This window comes from Salvia miltiorrhiza, chromosome 1 (genome assembly GCF_028751815.1).
Source record: "Salvia miltiorrhiza cultivar Shanhuang (shh) chromosome 1, IMPLAD_Smil_shh, whole genome shotgun sequence".
NCBI classification, from domain to species: Eukaryota; Viridiplantae; Streptophyta; class Magnoliopsida; order Lamiales; family Lamiaceae; genus Salvia; species Salvia miltiorrhiza.
In genome coordinates this window covers 10742660-10762547 of record NC_080387.1, presented here as the reverse complement: position 1 = coordinate 10762547, position 19888 = coordinate 10742660, and the positions used below count along the sequence as shown (strand labels likewise).

Genomic DNA, 19888 nt, shown 5'->3' with positions numbered 1-19888 from the left:
ATTTCAAGCTTGTAATTGATCAGAGAATCTTTCTGTTTCTTCATCTTCTGCTGGATCTCCTTGATCAACCCGTCATGATGGATCATATCTTCGGTTGCCTGTTCTCCGACTTCTTTGAGCTTTTTCACGAATTTTTCACCATAGATTCGCTGCCCTTCAAGCTCGTGTCTGAGAGAGTCGATCTCAAGCCTTTGATCAGCAAGCTGATTCAGCAGTACATCCATTGGGCTTTCTTCAGTATCAGCTATCCTTAAGAGATGTCTGCGTGGCCGATTGTGCTTCCAGATAGTAAGACGCGCATCAGTTTCTTCATCTGAATCAAATAGAACAGGTCCTTCCGGGCGTTCGACGTGTTCTATTGGAATGTCTGATTCGTCAGAGGAGTTATCCTCTTGTTGACGTTCTTCTTCAGTCTTGGATGTGGAAGCCTCAGCTTGATTGGATGAGGCAGGGTAATCAGTTCTTCCTTCAATGGGTTGCAGAATCTCTGGTTCTTGACTAATGTTTTGGTCTTCCGGTGGAATTGCCTCATCAGTGTTTAAGAGCGTTGATGAAGTTGGTGGAGATTCGAAGATGTTATCAATTTGTTCTGGAATAGCTTTGTCTGCTGATCTCTCTTCTTCTACAGAAGGAGGAGTATCAATCGCTGTGATGCTCGTCGGATCCTTTTCAACAGTGACAGTCGGATGGGTGGATGGTGGCTCCGGTTGACTGATTGAGTCAGTCATTGGTTGATCATAGATGGCATGATCAACAACAGCTTCCTCCGGTTGTTGAATGACTTCTTCTGTGATGAGAGGTTCTTTCAGCACTTTTGAAGTTTCTGCTTCTTTGTTGTATGTCAAGAAGCGTCTGTAGTATTTGGAGGAGAACAAGTAGCTCATGGCGAAGTTGTCGAAGTCATGAATTACTTCCCAAACATTTTCAATTTGGAAGAGGCTGAATAGGGAAGCCTCCTCCATTTCAAATGAGTCTTCAGCTCCAGAGCCGAGAAGACTGTTGATTCTAGGGCATGGCGCCGTTTTCAGCAGAGTATACGTTAGGAGTCTGTGAAGGTCCCGGTAGACTCCTTGAGACAAATCCACATTTCCAATAATGCTTCGGAGGTGATTGGTGGCACATTGTTGAGCTTCAGTCAGAAAGTCGACTGCTTCCTGAGTTCCTTTCAAAGCAAAAGTGGGAGCTGATTCTGGTACACTCTCTACAACTGTTTTGCCTTTGGATTTAAGAGAGAATTTCCAAGGCATCTCTGTTGGTGTTGACGGTTTCTTGGGAAGGGTGGTACGAGTACGTCGAGGTACTCTTGTGCGAGGATTTGATTGAGATGAAGCAGGGGCTTCAGAATCTGATGATGGAGGAGAAGAGATGTCGATTACCTTTTCCTTCGAGGAAGGTTTGGTATCTCTTCTGGCAATTTTGAAGAGGCGCAGGCTGTCTGTGAATTTGATCATCTGAGGCCAATGCACATACTTATGCTTCTTTGTTCCTTCGATGATGATCTGAAATACTCTGTTCCCCTGTCGAACCATCGTTGCCGGTCGTGTGTTGTGGGCTTCATTGTACAGAAGCTTTAAGTAAGCTTCTTCCCAGTTGAAGCACTCCTTCTTCATCAGAGCAGCCATGACATGCTTCTGCCGTTGAGAAGCTTTGTCTGGAGTTCCTGTAGCGCCTATCCAGCATTTCTGGATAATCTTGCCCAATGTGGCAAATTCTGGATGAAGATGAGACAAAGTGATCTGACTCTTTGTTGATTCAGATTTATCCTTTAGCGCAGTCTTGAGGGTTTCATTTGCTTCATCATCAGTCAGTGAAGAGAGTAGAAATCCGTTGTTTGGGAGATTGAACAATTCCCCAACAATTTCAGAGACGTTGAGAGTCTCTTCAAAACGTTTTGCTCCATCAATGATGCTGACCTTTGAGGTAAGTACTCCCGACTTGTTGAATTTGAGATTTTTGTAGAACTCTCTGACAGCTTCATCGAGCAAGTAATTTGGTTCACTTGTGACAAACTTCGTCCAACCATTCTGGCGAAGTATTTCAGAGACTTTCAAAAATTCTGGCTTCTTTTCAAATGATTCTTCATGTATTGTCTGTTCATATCTGACTTCTTTCTTCATTGAAGCTTCCTTCTATTTGTCAGTCTTCTTCATGTAAGTATTGGCCATTTCGAACAGAATATCAGTGAGGAGAATTTCTGCAAAAGGGGATCTCACAGTAGATTGCTGTGGATTTGGAATGTTAGAGAGAATGTGCAAAAGCGATGGAGAAGGTGGAATGGCAGTAGTAATGAAGAAAGTGTGATCGTGGGAGATGAACAGTTTCCTAGGGCAAACGAAAAGACGTGGGCGCGGTTTGAAATGTGCGCGCTAAATCAATTATAATAAATTTTGACGTCCGTAGTAAGTGCCCTACATATAAATGCCTAGAAAAATGAGATATGCACTGATATAGAATATTTGTCATAATCATTTGCCGTAAATAGGCGGCGTGCAGTGTTTGCAGAGATTTGAAAAGATATGCATAAAAGGAGTTTTTGGAAATTGAAAGTCTAAAGACGAACGCAATCTCTCCAGTCAGTCAAAATCACACCTAGGCCCTATTAAAGATAGGACAAGTAAATGATACGAATAGGTTCCCAACAAATAGTAATTACAATCAGTCAGGTCCTGAAGAAGAAAAATAAGAACTTAAACATTGTTCCCCCTAAATAATGTAACCCATAAACATCGTGTGAAAAGAGGCAAAAACTGAATAAGCATGAATTATCTATGAACAAAGTCTAAATCAAAAGGTCCGGGGGGTCTCGAATAGGTGTATGGGGGGGGGGGGGGAATACACCTATAGGCTATTTTTATGACTATCTACAAACCTCAATCAGAGGGATCTCAGTCAGAGATAGAAGCGAAACTTTACACGCAAATAAGACACCTGTTTAACCGAAATAAGTGTTGACCAACAGGGTTGACGACTGATACTGAAAGCTCTTCAGTAAAGAGTTATCAGTTAAGTCACTGGAACTTAACTGATCCACGTAAGGGCTTCAGTCATGTTTGCAAAGATGAAGATGATATCTATCTTCCTTACTATCAGAGGATAGTGAGTCAGATTGATATCATACGCAGCGGAAATTAAACTTAGTTTCGAATAGCCTCGGTGGAGCAGATAGTTGGATTAAGGTTTCTCTTTTCAGTTAGTCAGCATTCAGTTTTATCAATTGAAATAACACAGTTATGAATGTAAAACTGAAAGCTGTAAATAACACAGAGACTTTTACGTGGTTCGGAAAAACTCTTTCCTACATCCACGGCTGGTTGATCAGACCAACAATCCACTCCGCAAGTGCTTCCCTGGTGCACTGCAAACCGTGAACTGAAGATAAACTCTCTCTTCAGCACCTACACACCTCGCGTAGGGTTTCCCTACCTACACACCTCGCGCAGGATTTCAGCACCTACACAGCTCGCGCAGGATTTCCTTGCTAAGCACACCTCGTGCTCAGACTTCCCTATCAGAGTTCAGAACACCTTCTGAAACTCCGAGTCACTCAAACACTCTTATGGGGGAGAGGTTTAAACGAGTGCCAACTATACTTACAAAGAACGAGTTCTTTGAAGCAAGTTTGACCTTTGGCTTCTGGGTACACAGAATATATGCCTAGGGTCTAAGAGAATGTATGTAATCAGCAGTGACTGATTTTGGCTTTGGAATTCTCTTCTTCGATTCAAGCTTTGGGCGGTTTAAGCTTTAGGCTGAGTAGCTATTTCGGCAGAGCTTCAGCTTATGTCGTTGAATCGGTGAAGATTGAAGTGATCCTCGAGCGCTATTTGTAGGAGAACTCTTGAATAGATCCGTTGGCGTAAATCGTCCTCAAGATTTCTTCCGTTGGAGAGCAATTCGAATTTGGGCTGAGGCTTCAATCTTCGAGGTTCCTTGTCTGTGTGGAAACGGCTCTCTTTGATGGACAGGAGATGTGACATCTCTGAAAAGTAACCACCAGATAGGAATGACCTCTGCAGAGATAAGATATTGAGATATCTCTGCATTTAATGCGGCTGTACTTGAGCGTACGTGGCTTCCTCTGAACGTTGGAAGATCAGTCCTAGGAGGAATGTTCAACTGATACTTGACTTTAGTATCAGTCCATGGCGCGCATTAAATAATCAGTCTTCAACTGATTCTTCAACTGATACTTCAGTTGGTAACTGCAGTCTTCAGTCTTCGTTCTTCAGTCTTCAGTCTTTGACACCGCAACTAAACTAGAAACGAACTCTAACACTTGAGTTCAAAAACGATTCTAGTCTATTACATTTAAGTCCTATGAATTTTGGTATCATCAAAACAAGGGTTAGGATATTCCACAAGGTTCCCAACATTATGGAAATGGTACGATCAATGATGAGTTATGCATCTTTGCCTATTTCGTTTTGGGGATATGCCTTGGAAACGGCGGTTTATTTGCTAAATAGGGTACCGTCCAAATCGGTTCCTAAAACTCCTATCGAGTTATGGTCGGGGCGTCAGCCCAGTTTGAACCATATAAAGGTATGGGGTTGTCCTGCATACGTGCTAGACAAGGAAGCGAAGAAATTGGAACTCAGGTGCGAATTAATGCTGTTTGTAGGATATCCTAAGGAAACGAAAGGTGCTTATATTTATAATCCTAAGGATCAGAAAGTGGTTGTTAGCACCAACTCACGATTCTTGGAGCATGATTATATAAATGAGCACAAGTCTAGGTCTGAGATTGTTCTTCAAGAAATCGAAGGCAATGGATAGGCGATTCCATCACCCCAGCCAAGTGTGCAAGTGAATGCACCACAAGACACTGCACAAACCATTGTCACAGCTGTACCACCACCGATTCGTCGTAGTGGGAGGGTTGTAGTTCAACCCGATCGATTTATGTTCTTGGGAGAATCTTCGGATCTACTTCCTGTTGATGAACAAAAGGATGTCGACCCTGATAACTATAGACAAGCGATGAAAGATCAAGATGCAGATTCTTGGTACGAGGCCATGGTTTCTGAGATAGAATCCATGGGTGCTATGGATGTATACGAAAAGACCGAACTACCAGATGGCTTTTTAGCTATAGGTAGTAGGTGGGTATACAACAGAAAGAGAGATTCGGATGGCGAAGTCGCAGCTTTTAAAGCTAGACTGGTGGCGAAAGGTTATACCCAGGAACAGGGTATAGATTATGATGAGACCTTCTCGCCGGTTGCCATGCTCAAGTCTATCCGAATACTCCTTGCCATAGCAGCCCACATGAACCTTGAGATTTGGCAAATGGATGTCAAGAACGCTTTCCTAAATGGTTTCCTTGAAGAAGGAAGAGACATCTATATGCAGCAACCTGAAGGGTTTGTGAAGAAGGGCGAAGAGCATCTTGTGTGGAAGCTTAAGAAGTCCATTTATGGACTTAAGCAAGCTTCGAGGTCATGGAACAAACGTTTTGACGAGGTCATTAAATCCTATGGATTTACTCGTTGTGAGAACAAAAGTTGCGTGTACCATCTAGATGCCAATGATGACGTGGTTTTCCTTGCACTTTATGTAGATGATATCCTCCTCATTGGCAACAATGTTGAGCTATTATCGGACATAAAGAAGTGGTTATCCGAACAGTTTCAAATGAAAGACTTAGGAGATGCAGCGTACATCCTGGGGATCAAGGTCGTTCGTGATCGCCAGAAAAGGATGTTGAGCTTATCTCAAGCGTCTTACATTGATACTGTGATTGCTCGTTTTAGCATGCAAAATGCCAAGAAAGGCTTGCTACCTTTTAGACATGGCATTCCTCTGTCTAAGGACATGTGTCCTAAGACGCCTAGTGAGGTTGAGGAGATGAGAAAGATACCCTATGCTTCCGCCGTAGGTAGCCTCATGTATGCGATGCTATGCACGAGACCTGATATTTGCTATGTCGTTGGCATGGTTGCAAGATATCAGTCGAACCCTGGACCAGGACACTGGACTGCGGTAAAGCATATTCTCAAGTACCTGAAACGGACTCGAGATTATAGGCTAGTTTACCAGTCAGACAGTCTATTTCCTTTGGGTTACACCGATTCGGATTTCCAGGCTGACCGGGATGAGAAGAGATCTACCTCTGGTTATGTGTTTACCTTGGGAGGTGGAGCCGTATCGTGGCGGAGTGCAAAACAGAAGTGCATTGCGGACTCCACCATGGAAGCCGAGTATGTAGCTGCTTCGAAAGCTGCTAAAGAGGCTGTATGGTTCCGGAACTACCTCTTGGATCTAGGAGTGGTCCCTAATTTGCCTAAGAGTATCATAATTTATTGTGATAACTCGGGTGCAGTGGCAAATTCTAAGGAACCCAGGAGCCACAAGGCGTCAAAACACATAGAGAGAAAGTACCACATCATACGAGAAATTGTAAACAGAGGAGATGTGCTAGTAGAAAAGATTGATACATTGGAGAACCTAGCTGATCCTTTCACGAAAAGCTTACCGCAATAGACCTATGAGAAGCATGCTCGAGGGATGGGATTGCGTTTGATGCCACCCACTTAGAGAAAAACTTTCAGTATAAGTGGGAGAGATGAAGTGAAGTTTTTGTAATAGCTAGTTTTTAGACACATTGTATACTAAAAGTTTTGCTTTAGTATAAGTAGGAGATTGTTGGATTTGTATACTGAAAGCAAGAACTTTATGCTTGTATACAATGATTCCTGTTTTCACTATTCTTATCTCCTATCTGATTGTGTTCATGATTGCATATGTATGTTCTTTATCTCTGTATAAGTAGATTATATGGTGTGTTGTAGATCACAGAAGACCATATAATTGGAATAACCTTAAGAGATATAATATGATCACAGCCGAAATAACTCTAGGACAAGTTATTGGTTTAGGCTGCAGTATAGATGGAAGTAGTTTGTCTTGGCTACTTGTCTATACTGGTACGTCATTACGTATTGATAGGACCACAGTTTGAGATGTATTCTTCTATCTGACTTAAGTAAAGAATCAAGATCTCGGTGACTTATAAATCTTAATACTAATAAGTATTCAGATATATATGTTAACTCGTATATCACTTTGACTTACTATGGGTGAAAGTTATATACTAACTCGAGTACTCTGTATCTTGGGTGATAGCGGTTAATATATGATATTTGATTATCTGTATTAGTACCCGTATCCGGTATAAGATAATGACATCCCCTTAAGGAGCTCAATAAGGTTTATTACGCTAAACCCTGCAGGTTGATTAAGTTCAGGCGTAATAATAAAGTTTGAGTGGTACTACTTAAGGAATTATTAAGAGATTAATTAATTTAAGCTGTCAGAGCTCTAATTAATTAATGGATGTCGGATATTTTCAATACGGAGATTTAATAAGTCTAAATACAAGCCCCGACTCATCACCGGCAATAAAGGGGTAAGTCAGTATCGGTTCTCTAGTGGAATGAACTGATATTTATAAATTAATTATGGTCTGGGCTGACCATGGATAAATTAATTTATTTGAGGCCCATCTTTATTCCTTGTATCTGGTCCCTGGGCTGGCCCAATGTCTCCTAGCCCAAGAAGACAGAATTTTCGGCCCTCACTAAGAAAGTGGCGCCTCATCCCCTTTTCTGTATTATTAAATACAGCTGTCAGCTCTCAGGAAAATACACTGATAAAAATTAGGGTTTTTGAGAGCAGAGGGAGGCGCAGAAACGTGAGTGATCTTTCTGCCTTGGGAATTTCCATAGCTCGTTGTCCATCCAACGTTGGGAATTGAGCGGGATACAGTCGAGAAGATCAGAGCTGGAGTCAGATTCTTTCGACACGATCATCAACAGTTTGTGCATCCGATTCTCAAGTAAGTTTTCCTAACACCTGTGTGCAGCTGTTAAATTCATAGGAGCATGTTAGGATTTAATCGTTGTATGATAAATTAATAATAACCAAGAAACGATCATCGGGCAAAGTGGAACGTTAATTCAATTTAATATTCCTTCAGCCAGTGCTTCCTGGGTCTCGATTATCCTGTTCTCAATCCTATCCAGCCTATCTCCTTCCTCTTCCGACTCTGGCTCCTCCAACTTCTCTTTCCCTTTTTCCTCAACGGGTCCTTGGGCTTCGGCTGCTGAAGATTCCCTCTCATCTGGATTTATAAATCTGGGAATACCCCGATCCATTCTTACGTCCTTCATGCGGATCAGGGCTTCGATGTTCAACTTCTCAGGCTCAATTCTAGTGTTCCCCTCCTCAATCTCAATCTCATTCATCTCGGCGAAAGCGGTGGTGAATTGAATGCAGGAAAGCCTCTGATTTGGCTTGCTGATTATGGAATCGATGTGCTCAATCAGAAAGGCCCCAAAGTTGAGCCTCACCCCGCTGTGCATTGCCCAAAGGATAAAGAGATCCTTCTTGGACATAGCATTTCCGCTGTCGATTTTCCCGAAAAGGGAGTAAGAGAGAATGCGATGACAAACTCTTAGGGCTGAATCGCGAATCCTGTGCCCCTTAACCTTCTGAGTTCTGAACTGGCCTCCATCTCCTATTTCTGCCCACATTTCATCCCATTCCTGTGCAGTGAATGCGGGGATTCCTCTAAGTTTGTTTTTGGGTCTGGTGGATACCATGGTGGCTGATGGTGGTTTTGGTATTCGAAAGGTCGGGAAGGTGGTGGTGATTATGGGAAGTTGGCTAGTTAGGGGAATGATGTCGTGGTAGGGGTTTTTAGGGTTTTTGGGGGATGCAAAGGGCTGACAACTGTCACTTGATGTGACGTGCGTCTGGTGGTTTCAGCCGCGTTCTGCCCGAGAGCCCCCTTTTGCCCTGGAATCATTGCTTCTTCCATCGACTGTCCTTTTACCCATAACTCCTTCCCTGTTTCTACAAGACAACTTCATACTTCCGCGAAGGCGGGAAACTAAAACTCGCCCACAGCTGTGGGCATAACCGGGTTCCTAGGCAAACATAAAAAACGAAAAACGAAACAAACTAAAAGTAAAGAATAAAACTAAACGGAAATACCAGGTTACCTCCTGGCCAGTGCCCTATTTATCGTCCTGGGCATGACGTGGTACCTTCCAATTAATCCGAGGTGCTTGTGGCTGGGTCGAGATCCACTTCTTCCCCAGCGTCGGGCTTATGCCCATAATAGGCCTTCAATCTTTGTCCATTCACCTTGAACACTTTCCCTGATTTTGGATTTCCGATCTCAACGGCTCCATTTGGGAATTGGGTCTTCACCATGAATGGGCCGGTCCACTTTGTACTCAGCTTGCCTTTTGTGAATTTGAACCGTGTCTGGTACAGGAGGACCTCTTGCCCATAGCTGAATTGCTTGCTTGTGATCAAGGCATCATGGCTCTTTTTCATTCTTTCCTTGTAGAGTACAACATTGTCATATGCCTCCCTCCTGATTTCTTCGAGCTCTTGAATCTCTAGCTTCCTTGCTTGCCCTGCTTTGTCCCAATCATAGTTTACTTTGTTCACTGCCCAGAACACCTTGTGCTCCAATTCCACCGGTAAATGACACCTCTTGCCATACACCATTCGATATGGCGACATCCCGAATGGAGTTTTATATGCAGTCCGGTATGCCCATAAGGCATCTTCCAACTTGAGACTCCAGTCCTTCCCTGTTGGGCCAACGGTCTTTCGCAAAATCGTTTTGATTATGCGATTTGAAAGCTCGGCCTGCCCATTGGCTTGTGGGTGATAGGCTGTCGAAACTCGATGTTGGACTCCATACTTTTTGCACAAGTTTTCGACCGAGAAATTGCAAAAATGAGATCCTTGGTCGCTGATGATTGCTCTGGGTACACCAAACCTGCAAAAAATGTTAGTCTTCAAGAAATTCACCACTACCTTTGAATCATTCGTCGGTGATGCTTTTGCCTCCACCCACTTGGAGACATAATCCACCAAAAGTAGGATGTACAAATTTCCTCTCGAGCTGGGAAGAGGTCCCATGAAATCCATTCCCCAAATGTCAAAGATCTCTACGGGCATAATGGGCATCATGGGCATTTCATTCCTCCTGGTTATGTTCCCTTCTCGCTGGCATTGTGGGCAATTCTTGCAGATGGTGCAGCTGTCCTTAAAGATTGTTGGCCAATAAAAACCACACTCCAGAACCTTAGCTGCAGTCCTCTTATGCCCAAAGTGTCCCCCACACTCCTTCGAATGGCAGAATTCTAGGATGCTTCCTTGCTCCTCTTGTGGAATACATCTCCGAAGCATTTGATCTCCGCATTGCTTCCACATGTATGGTTCGTCCCATATGTATTCTCTGCTATCTTTGGCCAATTTCTTCCTCTGGGCATAAGTATACCCAGGGGGTACATACCCAGAGCAGAGATAATTGCTCAAATCAGCGTACCACGAATCTTCTCTTCTTCCCTGGGCATAGAACAATTGTTCATCCGGGAACGTCTCCTTGATTGGTTCCCCTTCTTCCTTCCTCACGATCCTACTGAGGTGATCAGCCCCTTGGTTCTGTGCTCCAGCCTTGTCCTTTATCTCCACGTCGAACTCTTGTAGTAGCAGAACCCATCGAATCACCTTGGGTTTAGATTCCTTCTTGGCCAGAAGGTACTTCAGAGCCGCATGATCGGTGTAGACTGTGGTCTTTCCTCCAAGCAGGTAAGATCTGAATTTTTCAAAGGCGAACACCACTGCCAACATCTCCTTCTCTGTCGTGGAATAATTTACTTGAGCTCCATTCAGTGTCTTCGAGGCATAATAGATGACGTGACTCTCCTTTCCCCGCTTCTGCCCAAGCACTGCCCCTATGGCATATCCACTGGCGTCGCACATAACCTCAAAAGGCATTCCCCAATCAGGGGGCTGTATTATGGGTGCGGAGATTAGATTGTTCTTCAAGATCTGGAACGCCTCCTTGCAATCCTCATCAAAATTCCACTCCACTTCATTTTGTAACAGCCTTGTCATAGGTTGGGCAATTTTTGCAAAGTCCTTCACGAACCTTCTGTAAAATCCAGCATGCCCAAGGAATCCTCGTAGCTGTTTAATGTTAGTTGGATATGGTAGCTTGGCAATGATTTCAATTTTTGCTTTGTCCACCTCTATTCCTCTGCCTGATATTACATATCCGAGCACAATTCCTTCTCTGACCATGAAGTGGCACTTCTCATAGTTCAACACCAAGCTCTTGTCCACGCACCTCTGCAGTACCTTTTCCAGATTGTCTAAGCACGAGTCGAAAGTTTGCCCATACACCGTGAAATCATCCATGAAGACTTCGATGCAATTCTCTAAGAGGTCAGAGAATATGCTCATCATGCATCTTTGGAATGTGCCTGGGGCGTTGCATAGCCCAAATGGCATCCTTCGATAGGCAAACGTCCCAAAAGGGCAAGTGAATGTCGTTTTGCCCTGGTCCTCCTCTGCGACCCAAATCTGCATGTAGCCTGAGTATCCATCTAGAAAGCAAAAATACTGATTCCCCGCAAGTCTTTCCAGCATCTCATCGATGAAGGGCAAGGGAAAGTGATCCTTCCTCGTCTTCTGGTTGAGCTTGCGGTAATCAATACACACCCTCCAGCCGGTTTGCAACCTTGTAGCAATCAATTCTCGGAATTCATTCTCCACCACATGTATGCCCGACTACTTGGGTACAACGTGTACTGGGCTTACCCACCTGCTATCGGATACTGGGTATATTATGCCCAAATCCAATAGCTTGAGTATTTCTTTCATCACTACTTCCTTCATAGCTGGATTCAGTTTCCTCTGGGGGTCTCTGACTGAAATTGCATCTTCCTCTAACAATATGTGGTGCATGCATACGGTGGGGCTTATTCCCTTTATATCGGCTAGAGTCCATCCAATTGCTTCCTTGTATTTCCCCAAAGTCATCTTGACTCTGTTCTCGTTTTCAAGTGTCAACTCTGAGTTGATGATCACGGGCAAAGTGTCATCCTCGCCCAAGAAGATATACTTGAGGTGTTTGGGCAGAGACTTCAGCTCTAGCTTGGGTGCCCTTTGGATCGAAGGTACCAGTCGGTCTTCCTCCTTCAAGGTTGGGATTTTCAGTGCCTCAGTGTAGTTGACTTCTGTGCTCCACGTATTTAGTTCCTTCACCGCTTCCTGCAAATGCTCCTCTTGCAAGTCCTCCTCTGTTATGGCGTTCTGGATTATTATGTCATATGGCTCCTTGAATGCTGCACTAGGCAAAACCTCCTCAACAACTTTCTCGATCATGTCGACACTTCTCACCATCTCTGTATCAGCTGGATGCTTCATGGCATTGTATATGTCGAAGGTCACCGTTTCCCCTTCAAACTGACATGTTAGCTTTCCCGTATCACAATCTATGCGAGTCCTGACAGTCTTTAGAAATGGTCTGCCCAAAAGCATTACAGGATCTCGTGCTTTTGACTTCCCCATGTCGAGAATGTAAAAATCCGCTGGAAAGATGAGTTCCTCCACTTTGACCAGCACGTCTTCCAATATCCCCTCTGGGTAGACACCTGATCGATCTGCCAGTTGGATTACCACTCGGGTGGGCTTCAGCGGTCCTATCTCCAGATCCTGGTACATGGATAAGGGCATAACGTTGATGGATGCCCCCAAATCGAGCATCGCCTTCTCCACTTTCATTGTTCCTATCACACAAGGAATGTAGAACATCCCAGGATCTCCACATTTTATCGGCATATCTCTTTGTAAGATCGCGGATACAGATTCTCCCACTTGAAATTTCACATCATCAGTGTATTTGACTTTCCTAGTGCAGAGTTCTTTGAGAAATTTCGCACATCTGGGCATAGAGCGTATTGCGACCAAAAGGGGCATATTGACTTCCACCTTCTTGAAGATTTTGACCAGCTCGGTTAATTCTTCTTTTTCTTGTTCCTTGGCTGTTCTGCCTGGGAAAGGGAGTATGGGCTCGGTCTGGTTTACTTTCTCTTTTCCTTTCCCTATCGCCTTCCGCTTTGCCTCTTTCTCTCTGGTCAATTCTTCCTCATCTGCTGATCCCATTCCGACTTGCTCGTTAATCTCTTATTCTTCTCGTTTTTTCTCTGTCACCACTTCGGGTAGTTCCTTTCATCCTCTGAGCGTCATGGCATTCACCTTCTTCACCTCCACTTGGGACGGAAGTGTCCCTTGTTTGCTTTCAAGTCTGGCAACTGCTTGGGCAAGATGTGATAGTTGGGAGTTCACATTCTGCATTCCTCCTCTTGTCTCCATTATGAATTTTTCGGTCTCACTCTGGAACTTCACTTGTTGCTGAGCCATTTGATGCACTAGCTCTGATAAGGAAGACCCTCTTGCTTGTTGAGGTTGTTGCGAGTATTGTGGTGGGTTACTCGTTTGCCCTTGGTTTGGCCCCAAATAGTGGTTGTTGCCATACCTAAGGTTCTCATGTTGCCTCCATCCTTGATTGTTATACTGCTGTCTGTAGGGCTCAAAAGGTTTCTGGTTCTGCCCTCCATTGTTTCCTCCTGGCTGTTGTCCAATGGCATTAAGCTCTTCATCTTCGAAAAGTTGTGGACATTCATCGGTTGCATGTGAAGTTGCCATGCAGAGTTGGCATGCCTTCACAGGCTTCCGAATGTTGGGTATTCCCTGATTGGATGCTTCTTGGTTCGTCATAAACTTCTCGAACATGTTGCACAGCTTATCCAACTTTTCGTGTAACACCCCGTACTTTTCCTCATGTTGAAAGATAGTGTCTTGACACTATTGAGAGTACTGAGATGACGAAATACGAGACTACTTTTTTTATGAGTAGATAAGACAGTTTGTCTTTTAAATAGATATACGAGTGAATAAACGGATGATAGAGTTAGAGTGAAGAGATTTGAGAATGAGTTGAGATAGAGATGCTGATTGAATTGAGCTGAGATTTTATTTTATTTCCAACTACCGGGAATAGAGTTACCGGATACCGAGTTATCAGAGATTGACTGTCCTATTAAGAAAATAGGAATAATGAGTTGGAAATAGAGTCGAAGAAGAAAGAGTGTGAAACTTTGATAAAAAGAGTCGGTTAGAGAGAGACGTTTAGTCTGTTTGTGTTTGCCGACTGCTTTGATGTGATGTTATGTGAAATTACGTGACTGATTGATTATGTGATTTCTGTTACGTGTGTCATTATGACCAAGTTACTATGATTTTTATGTGAGGACTTTAGCACTTGGAATTTTATTTTAGTTTCCAAAGCAAGTGCGATTTATTTTTACCGGAAAATCGAATGATGCCGGTTTCTGGAAATTTTTCCTAGCATAATATTTTTAAATTATTTTTCCTACGAAGAAGAATATTATAATTGAGTGAGTGCACTAATATTAGTGCTATAATTATTTTATTTGGTCACGTGAATAAATATGCTATGGTATTTTATCATTGAGTAATATTTCCTTAATTTTTGTGATTTATATTTAATCACCCTACTCACACTATTATTTTAATTTTCCTAAGCATGTGCCTAAATACACTAAATTGCCAAGTGTAGAGATTGAGAGAGTAGAGATTTAGAGTGTAGAGATTAGAGAGAGAGAGAGAGAGAGAGCAAGGCATTAATTGCCAATATTCACTAAGATTGCCAAATCTTCTATAAGATTAGCAAATCCTTCCAAATCTTGCAAAATCTCTCTCTCACCTCACTCCCTCATTTTCGATCACCACCTTCTCTCCCTCATCTCTCACTTCACCTCCATTGACAACCATTAACGAGACCTTCGGAGCTTCACAAAATCACACCAAAAACACAAATCACCCTCTAAATCTTACACTAAACACTTCCACCTCCTTGAATTCAAGAAGATCTTTGGAGTTTGATCTTCAAAGTTAGAGAGAGAAAGTTTGATATTTGGTGTAAACTTGGGTAAGTAATCTCTATATTCATAGATTAGACTTGTTTGAGATTGTATATGAGTATATTTGAAGGATTGAAGCAAGAAAATCACCCCCTTCATTTTTTTCTAAATTTTCGAAAATATGGGTCTCATACCCTTCAAAAAATTTTCTTTTTCTTTTCTTGATTTGGGGTGAAAAATGAGTTTTATATGATGATTGGTGAAGATTGATGTGTGTTGTGAAAGTATATGCTTTGAGATTGAAAGTCGATTGAGTTTAGTCTACCCAAAAAAAAATTGGGAATTTGTGAGTTGATGATTAAAGTGATGAATTGATGATGAATATGAGTCCATGAGATGTATATGATGATGATTGATGGAGTAAATTGAGTATATGATGTCAAATGATGATTTTGATATGAGTTAGTTTACTAAAATTAGGGTTATATGTATCTATGCTCTAATTTGTAAATTGATGGAATATATCTGAGTTTAAATGATTAAAATTGATAGATATATGATGAGATTAAAGATCCATGCGTGTTTATAAAATTTCAAAGAGTTTGGTTTAATAAAAATTAGGACTTTCTTGTCTATGTGTTTATTAAGTGATTTGGCTTAAGATATGTGTATTAATTGAGCATGATGTTAGTGTATAATTATGTTTGATTAAGTCTTTTGTAGGCTAAGTAAAAATTGAACTCAGTTTAGTTTGAATGAGTTTTTGAGTTTCTTATTTTGGGAAGTCATCGAATGATAAAATGAGGTCTAATTGGTTTATGATCATTATGTGAACGTTTGTCATGTTTTTGTTGAGAGTTTATGTGGATATATGAGTTTTTATTAGAGTTTAGTTGGCATGATTATAGGGGATCTATATGTGTAAAATGATTTACATGATGTATGAAGTCATTAATGAATGATTGAATGATTTTGAGCATGAAATTGAGAAGAGGATTGAATTGATACGTTTGTAGAAACGTTTTCCTTGAGATTTGAGTTTAAGATGTAAAAGGAGAGTCGAGGTCGAGTATGATGAATTTTTTTTGTGCTTGAATGTTTTTGAGTGTTATAAGTGTTTAAAAATGAGCTTTGATGAGTTTCCTTGAAGGAATGTTGAATTGAGTAATTAAAGAGTTGAGATGAGATTTTGGTGAATTTCGTAGGCCTACTGACCTACTGTGATCGACGTGTTTTCGATGTCTAATGGCTTTGAAAATTTTACAGAATGTCCCTACATGAGTCTTGAGCACACCGGTAAAATTTCAAGTCATTTGGACTTCATTGACTATTTTTATAAAATACGAAACTTAAACTACACATTTCTACCGAGAGTTGCAGAGAACAGGGGAACGAGTCATTATTTTCAGTGGCTTCCTGTGTAATCTAGCCTTCCCAATTTTTATGGTATTAACCTTATTGTGTTAACTAGATATCCACCAACTTTGAGCCCAGTTTGACAACATTTACTATTTTTAAAAAATCAAAGTTTTCGATTGCTCAAAACTGCCGAATATGGTAGACTGTAGTAAAACAGTCATATCTCCCAAACCACTTGGAGTTTTTTACTCTACTGTTTTTATATGAAACTAGACTCGAAGACCGTTCTTTTTGTATGAGGCTCGAGTCCAGGAGATATCGGAGTCAGAACTGGTTAATTTTTGAAGTTAAGTCAGTGTGTAAACAGAGCACGTTTTGATGATGTTTGTTTGTATTTTCTTATGTGCCTTACGTGTTCGTGTTGCCTATGTGTTTGAGTGAAAATTAGACGAGTCTTATATGAGAGATAAATCGAGACTTAGAACCATGATTTTCTTGAAACCTATCCTTGAGCTTAAGGATTTGAGATGAGTGGAGAGTCTATATAGAGTTGAATAAGGAAATAGAATATGAGATAGAGCAAGAGTTAAGGCATGAGATTTGTTAATGAGTTTCTAATCGAGATTCATTTTATGACATGAACCTTCGATGATGACGATGATCCCTGAAGACACGAGCAGAGCAAGGAAGTAAGTAACTCCGCTTTGACGGGAGATTTTGAGTAAGGTCTTCAGGTGGGCAATATTTTGAGTATACGTATATCGTACGAGCTTTCTAAAATGATTTGATAATGTTATGAGATTAACAAATGTTTTGAGATAAATGATATTTGAGAATTGTTTGACTTGCCAATTTTTGATGTTGAGCTTGTGTGTTACCCTCTACTGTTGAGACGAATTCGGTCCTGCCACAAGCGGGATTTTGTGCACAGAGGTGACTGTGAGCCGTCTTCGAGTCGGCCGGTCACGGTACTTGAGAGGGAGGCCTACTTCTCAGTACCTTTGATGATGAGTAGTGGATGTGGTACATACATGATGAATGTTTAAACTGCGCAGTTACTTATTTATGATGTTGATTATGAAAACTGCATGCACAGATTCATTGATGCTAATTTATTTTCTGTGTATTGCTGAGATGTGACAAGCTTCAAACTTATAGCTCTAAGAGCACTTTCCTTGTTTTTCGGCGTTTGCCCACTGAGTATTATGTACTCACACCCTGCATGTATTTCTAAATGTGCAGATTAAGCGAGGAGCGAGATTGGTCTGGTGCTGGTGGGGAATTGTTGGAGGATGTATTTACTTTATCGTATTTCCATTTTGACGATAAAGTCTTGATGATTGATATACTTTGATTTTCTTTTGAATTTAAGCAATGTACTCCCTGTTATATGTCTTCATACATATAATCGATTCGCCTTTTGCTGCGATACTCTGCATATTATGATTCCTTACGAAAAATGAGCGATACCCGTTTTGTTTTTGTTCATGAAATTCCTGATAATTAAAAAGTTATAACGACGTTGACGATTTTACCCTTGGGTTCATTTATGATGATTTTCCTTAGCATTCTTTAATGCGAGCTTCCGCTTGATGTTCGACCTATTCTTCTTATCTTTTATTCTTTTAAAAATAGTCGTATCGATACTCGTACCCCACTATCACTAGTGTCGGGAATCGGGCTGCGACATTTCGTCTTGGGCAGAGGTGGCTGGCGTCAGAGGGTTCCTGACTATAGTTCCTTCCTCATCTCTCGATTCCTCTGCCATGTCGGCTATGATCTTGAAAGCCTCCGCTGCGGATTTATTTAAGATCGATCCTCCACATGCAGCGTGTAACCATTGCCTATCTTGCCTCCGGAGTCCTCCCACGAAATACCTAATAAGATCATGATCCGGTATTTGGTGTTGTGGGCATTTGGCCAGCATCTGCTTGAACCTTCCCCAGTACTCATATAGAACTTCTGCTGATCTCATCTTTATATTGCTTATTCGAGTCCTCAGATTCTGGATCCGGGCAGCTGGAAAGTATCGCTCCAAAAACTTGCTTTGTAGCTCATGCCATGTTCGGATACTTCCTTCGGGTAAATCATACAACCACTCCCTCGCTCCTTCTAACAGAGAGAACGGAAAAGTGAGGAGTCGGATGTATTCGCCAAGTGCTTGGCTAGCGGTGCGCACCGTTCCACATGCCATCTCAAAATCTTGTAAATGCCTTCGAGGGTCCTCTCCGGGCATATCACTGTATTTGGGTAGGATCTGGATAAGAGTATGCTTCAGCTCCCAATTTCCAGTGATCTCCGGCAGTACTATGGCTGAGGGCCGTGTTGGATTTGTATACTGAAAGCAAGAACGTTTTATGCTTGTATACAATGTTTCCTAAGTTCACTATCTAATCTCCTATCTGATTGTGTTCATGATTGCATATGTATGTTCTTTATCTCTATATAAGTAGATTATATGGTGTGTTGTAGATCACAGAAGACCATATAATTGGAATAACCTTAAGAGATATAATATGATCACAGCCGAAATAACTCTAGGACAAGTTATTGGTTTAGGCTGCAGTATAGATGGAAGTAGTTTGTCTTGGCTACTTGTCTATACTGGTACGTCATTACGTATTGATATGACCACAGTTTGAGATGTATTCTTCTATCTGACTTAAGTGAAGAATCAAGATCTCGGTGACTTATAAATCTTAATACTAATAAGTATTCAGATATATATGTTAACTCGTATATCACTTTGACTTACTATGGGTGAAAGTTATATACTAACTCGAGTACTCTGTATCTTGGGTGATAGCGGTTAATATATGATATTTGATTATCTGTATTAGTACCCGTATCCGGTATAGGATAATGACATCCCCTTAAGGAGCTCAATAAGGTTTATTACGCTAAACCCTGCAGGTTGATTAAGTTCAGGCGTAATAATAAAGTTTGAGTGGTACTGCTTAAGGAATTATTAAGAGATTAATTAATTTAAGCTGTCAGAGCTCTAATTAATTAATGGATGTCGGATATTTTAAATACGGAGATTTAATAAGTCTAAATACAAGCCCCGACTCATCACCGGCAATAAAGGGGTAAGTCAGTATCGGTTCTCTAGTGGAATGAACTGATATTTATAAATTAATTATGGTCTGGGCTGACCATAGATAAATTAATTTATTTGAGGCCCATCTTTATTCCTTGTATCTGGTCCCTGGACTGGCCCAATGTCTCCTAGCCCTAGAAGGAGAGAAAGACGCCTCCTACACTAATTCTGTGCCCACACGTATTTAATTTTATTTAAATACAGCTGTCAGCTCTCAGGAAAACACACTGATAAAATATTAGGGTTTTGAGAGCTGTGGGGCGCAGGGAAGAAAAACGTGTGGGGCTTATTTCTCTCTTGGGACTTTCATAGATCGTTGTCCATCCAACGGTGAAAGCTGAGCGGGATACAGTCGAGAAGATCAGAGCTGGAGTCAGATTTTCGCAGGAAACCAAGTTCTGGCAGTCTCCGTAAAACGGCCATAACTTCCTCCACAGAACTCCGATTCAGACGAATCAGGCGGCCACGGAAAGCTCTCTCGAAGACGAAGAAGTCGTATTTCTAGGCGAAATACGATTTGAGGACGTTTGAGGCTTCAAACGAAGGCGTGAAGTTGGCTGACCTGTTCAGCAACAGATTGACGAATTCTTAGGAATTCTTCAGGTATTCTCTAACTCCAACGTGCAGTTGTTAAATTCATAGGAGCATGTTAGGATTAATCGTTGTATGATAA

The 19888-nt window shown here is 41.7% G+C and overlaps 1 protein-coding gene and 1 long non-coding RNA gene across 2 annotated transcripts in view; one reads left to right on the top strand and one right to left on the bottom strand.

Annotated features, from left to right (window-relative positions):
• Positions 1-12975, bottom strand: part of LOC131019092 (uncharacterized) — a gene marked incomplete at its 3' end in the record, with an annotated part of 102199 nt that extends 89224 nt beyond the window's left edge. The window contains exons 1-4 of the mRNA XM_057947807.1: positions 11633-12975; positions 11367-11548; positions 10185-11246; positions 9302-10049 (exon numbers count right to left, since the gene is read on the bottom strand). Of these exons, the coding sequence (XP_057803790.1) occupies positions 9302-10049; positions 10185-11246; positions 11367-11548; positions 11633-12975 (3335 nt within the window). The remainder of the gene's footprint in view (positions 1-9301; positions 10050-10184; positions 11247-11366; positions 11549-11632) is intronic.
• A 1574-nt stretch (positions 12976-14549) lies between these two features.
• On the top strand, positions 14550-17649 carry LOC131006578 (uncharacterized). The gene is made up of 3 exons (XR_009095596.1): positions 14550-14824; positions 16786-16849; positions 17358-17649. It is a non-coding gene; the product is annotated as an uncharacterized LOC131006578 (long non-coding RNA).
• Positions 17650-19888: the final 2239 nt, after the last annotated feature.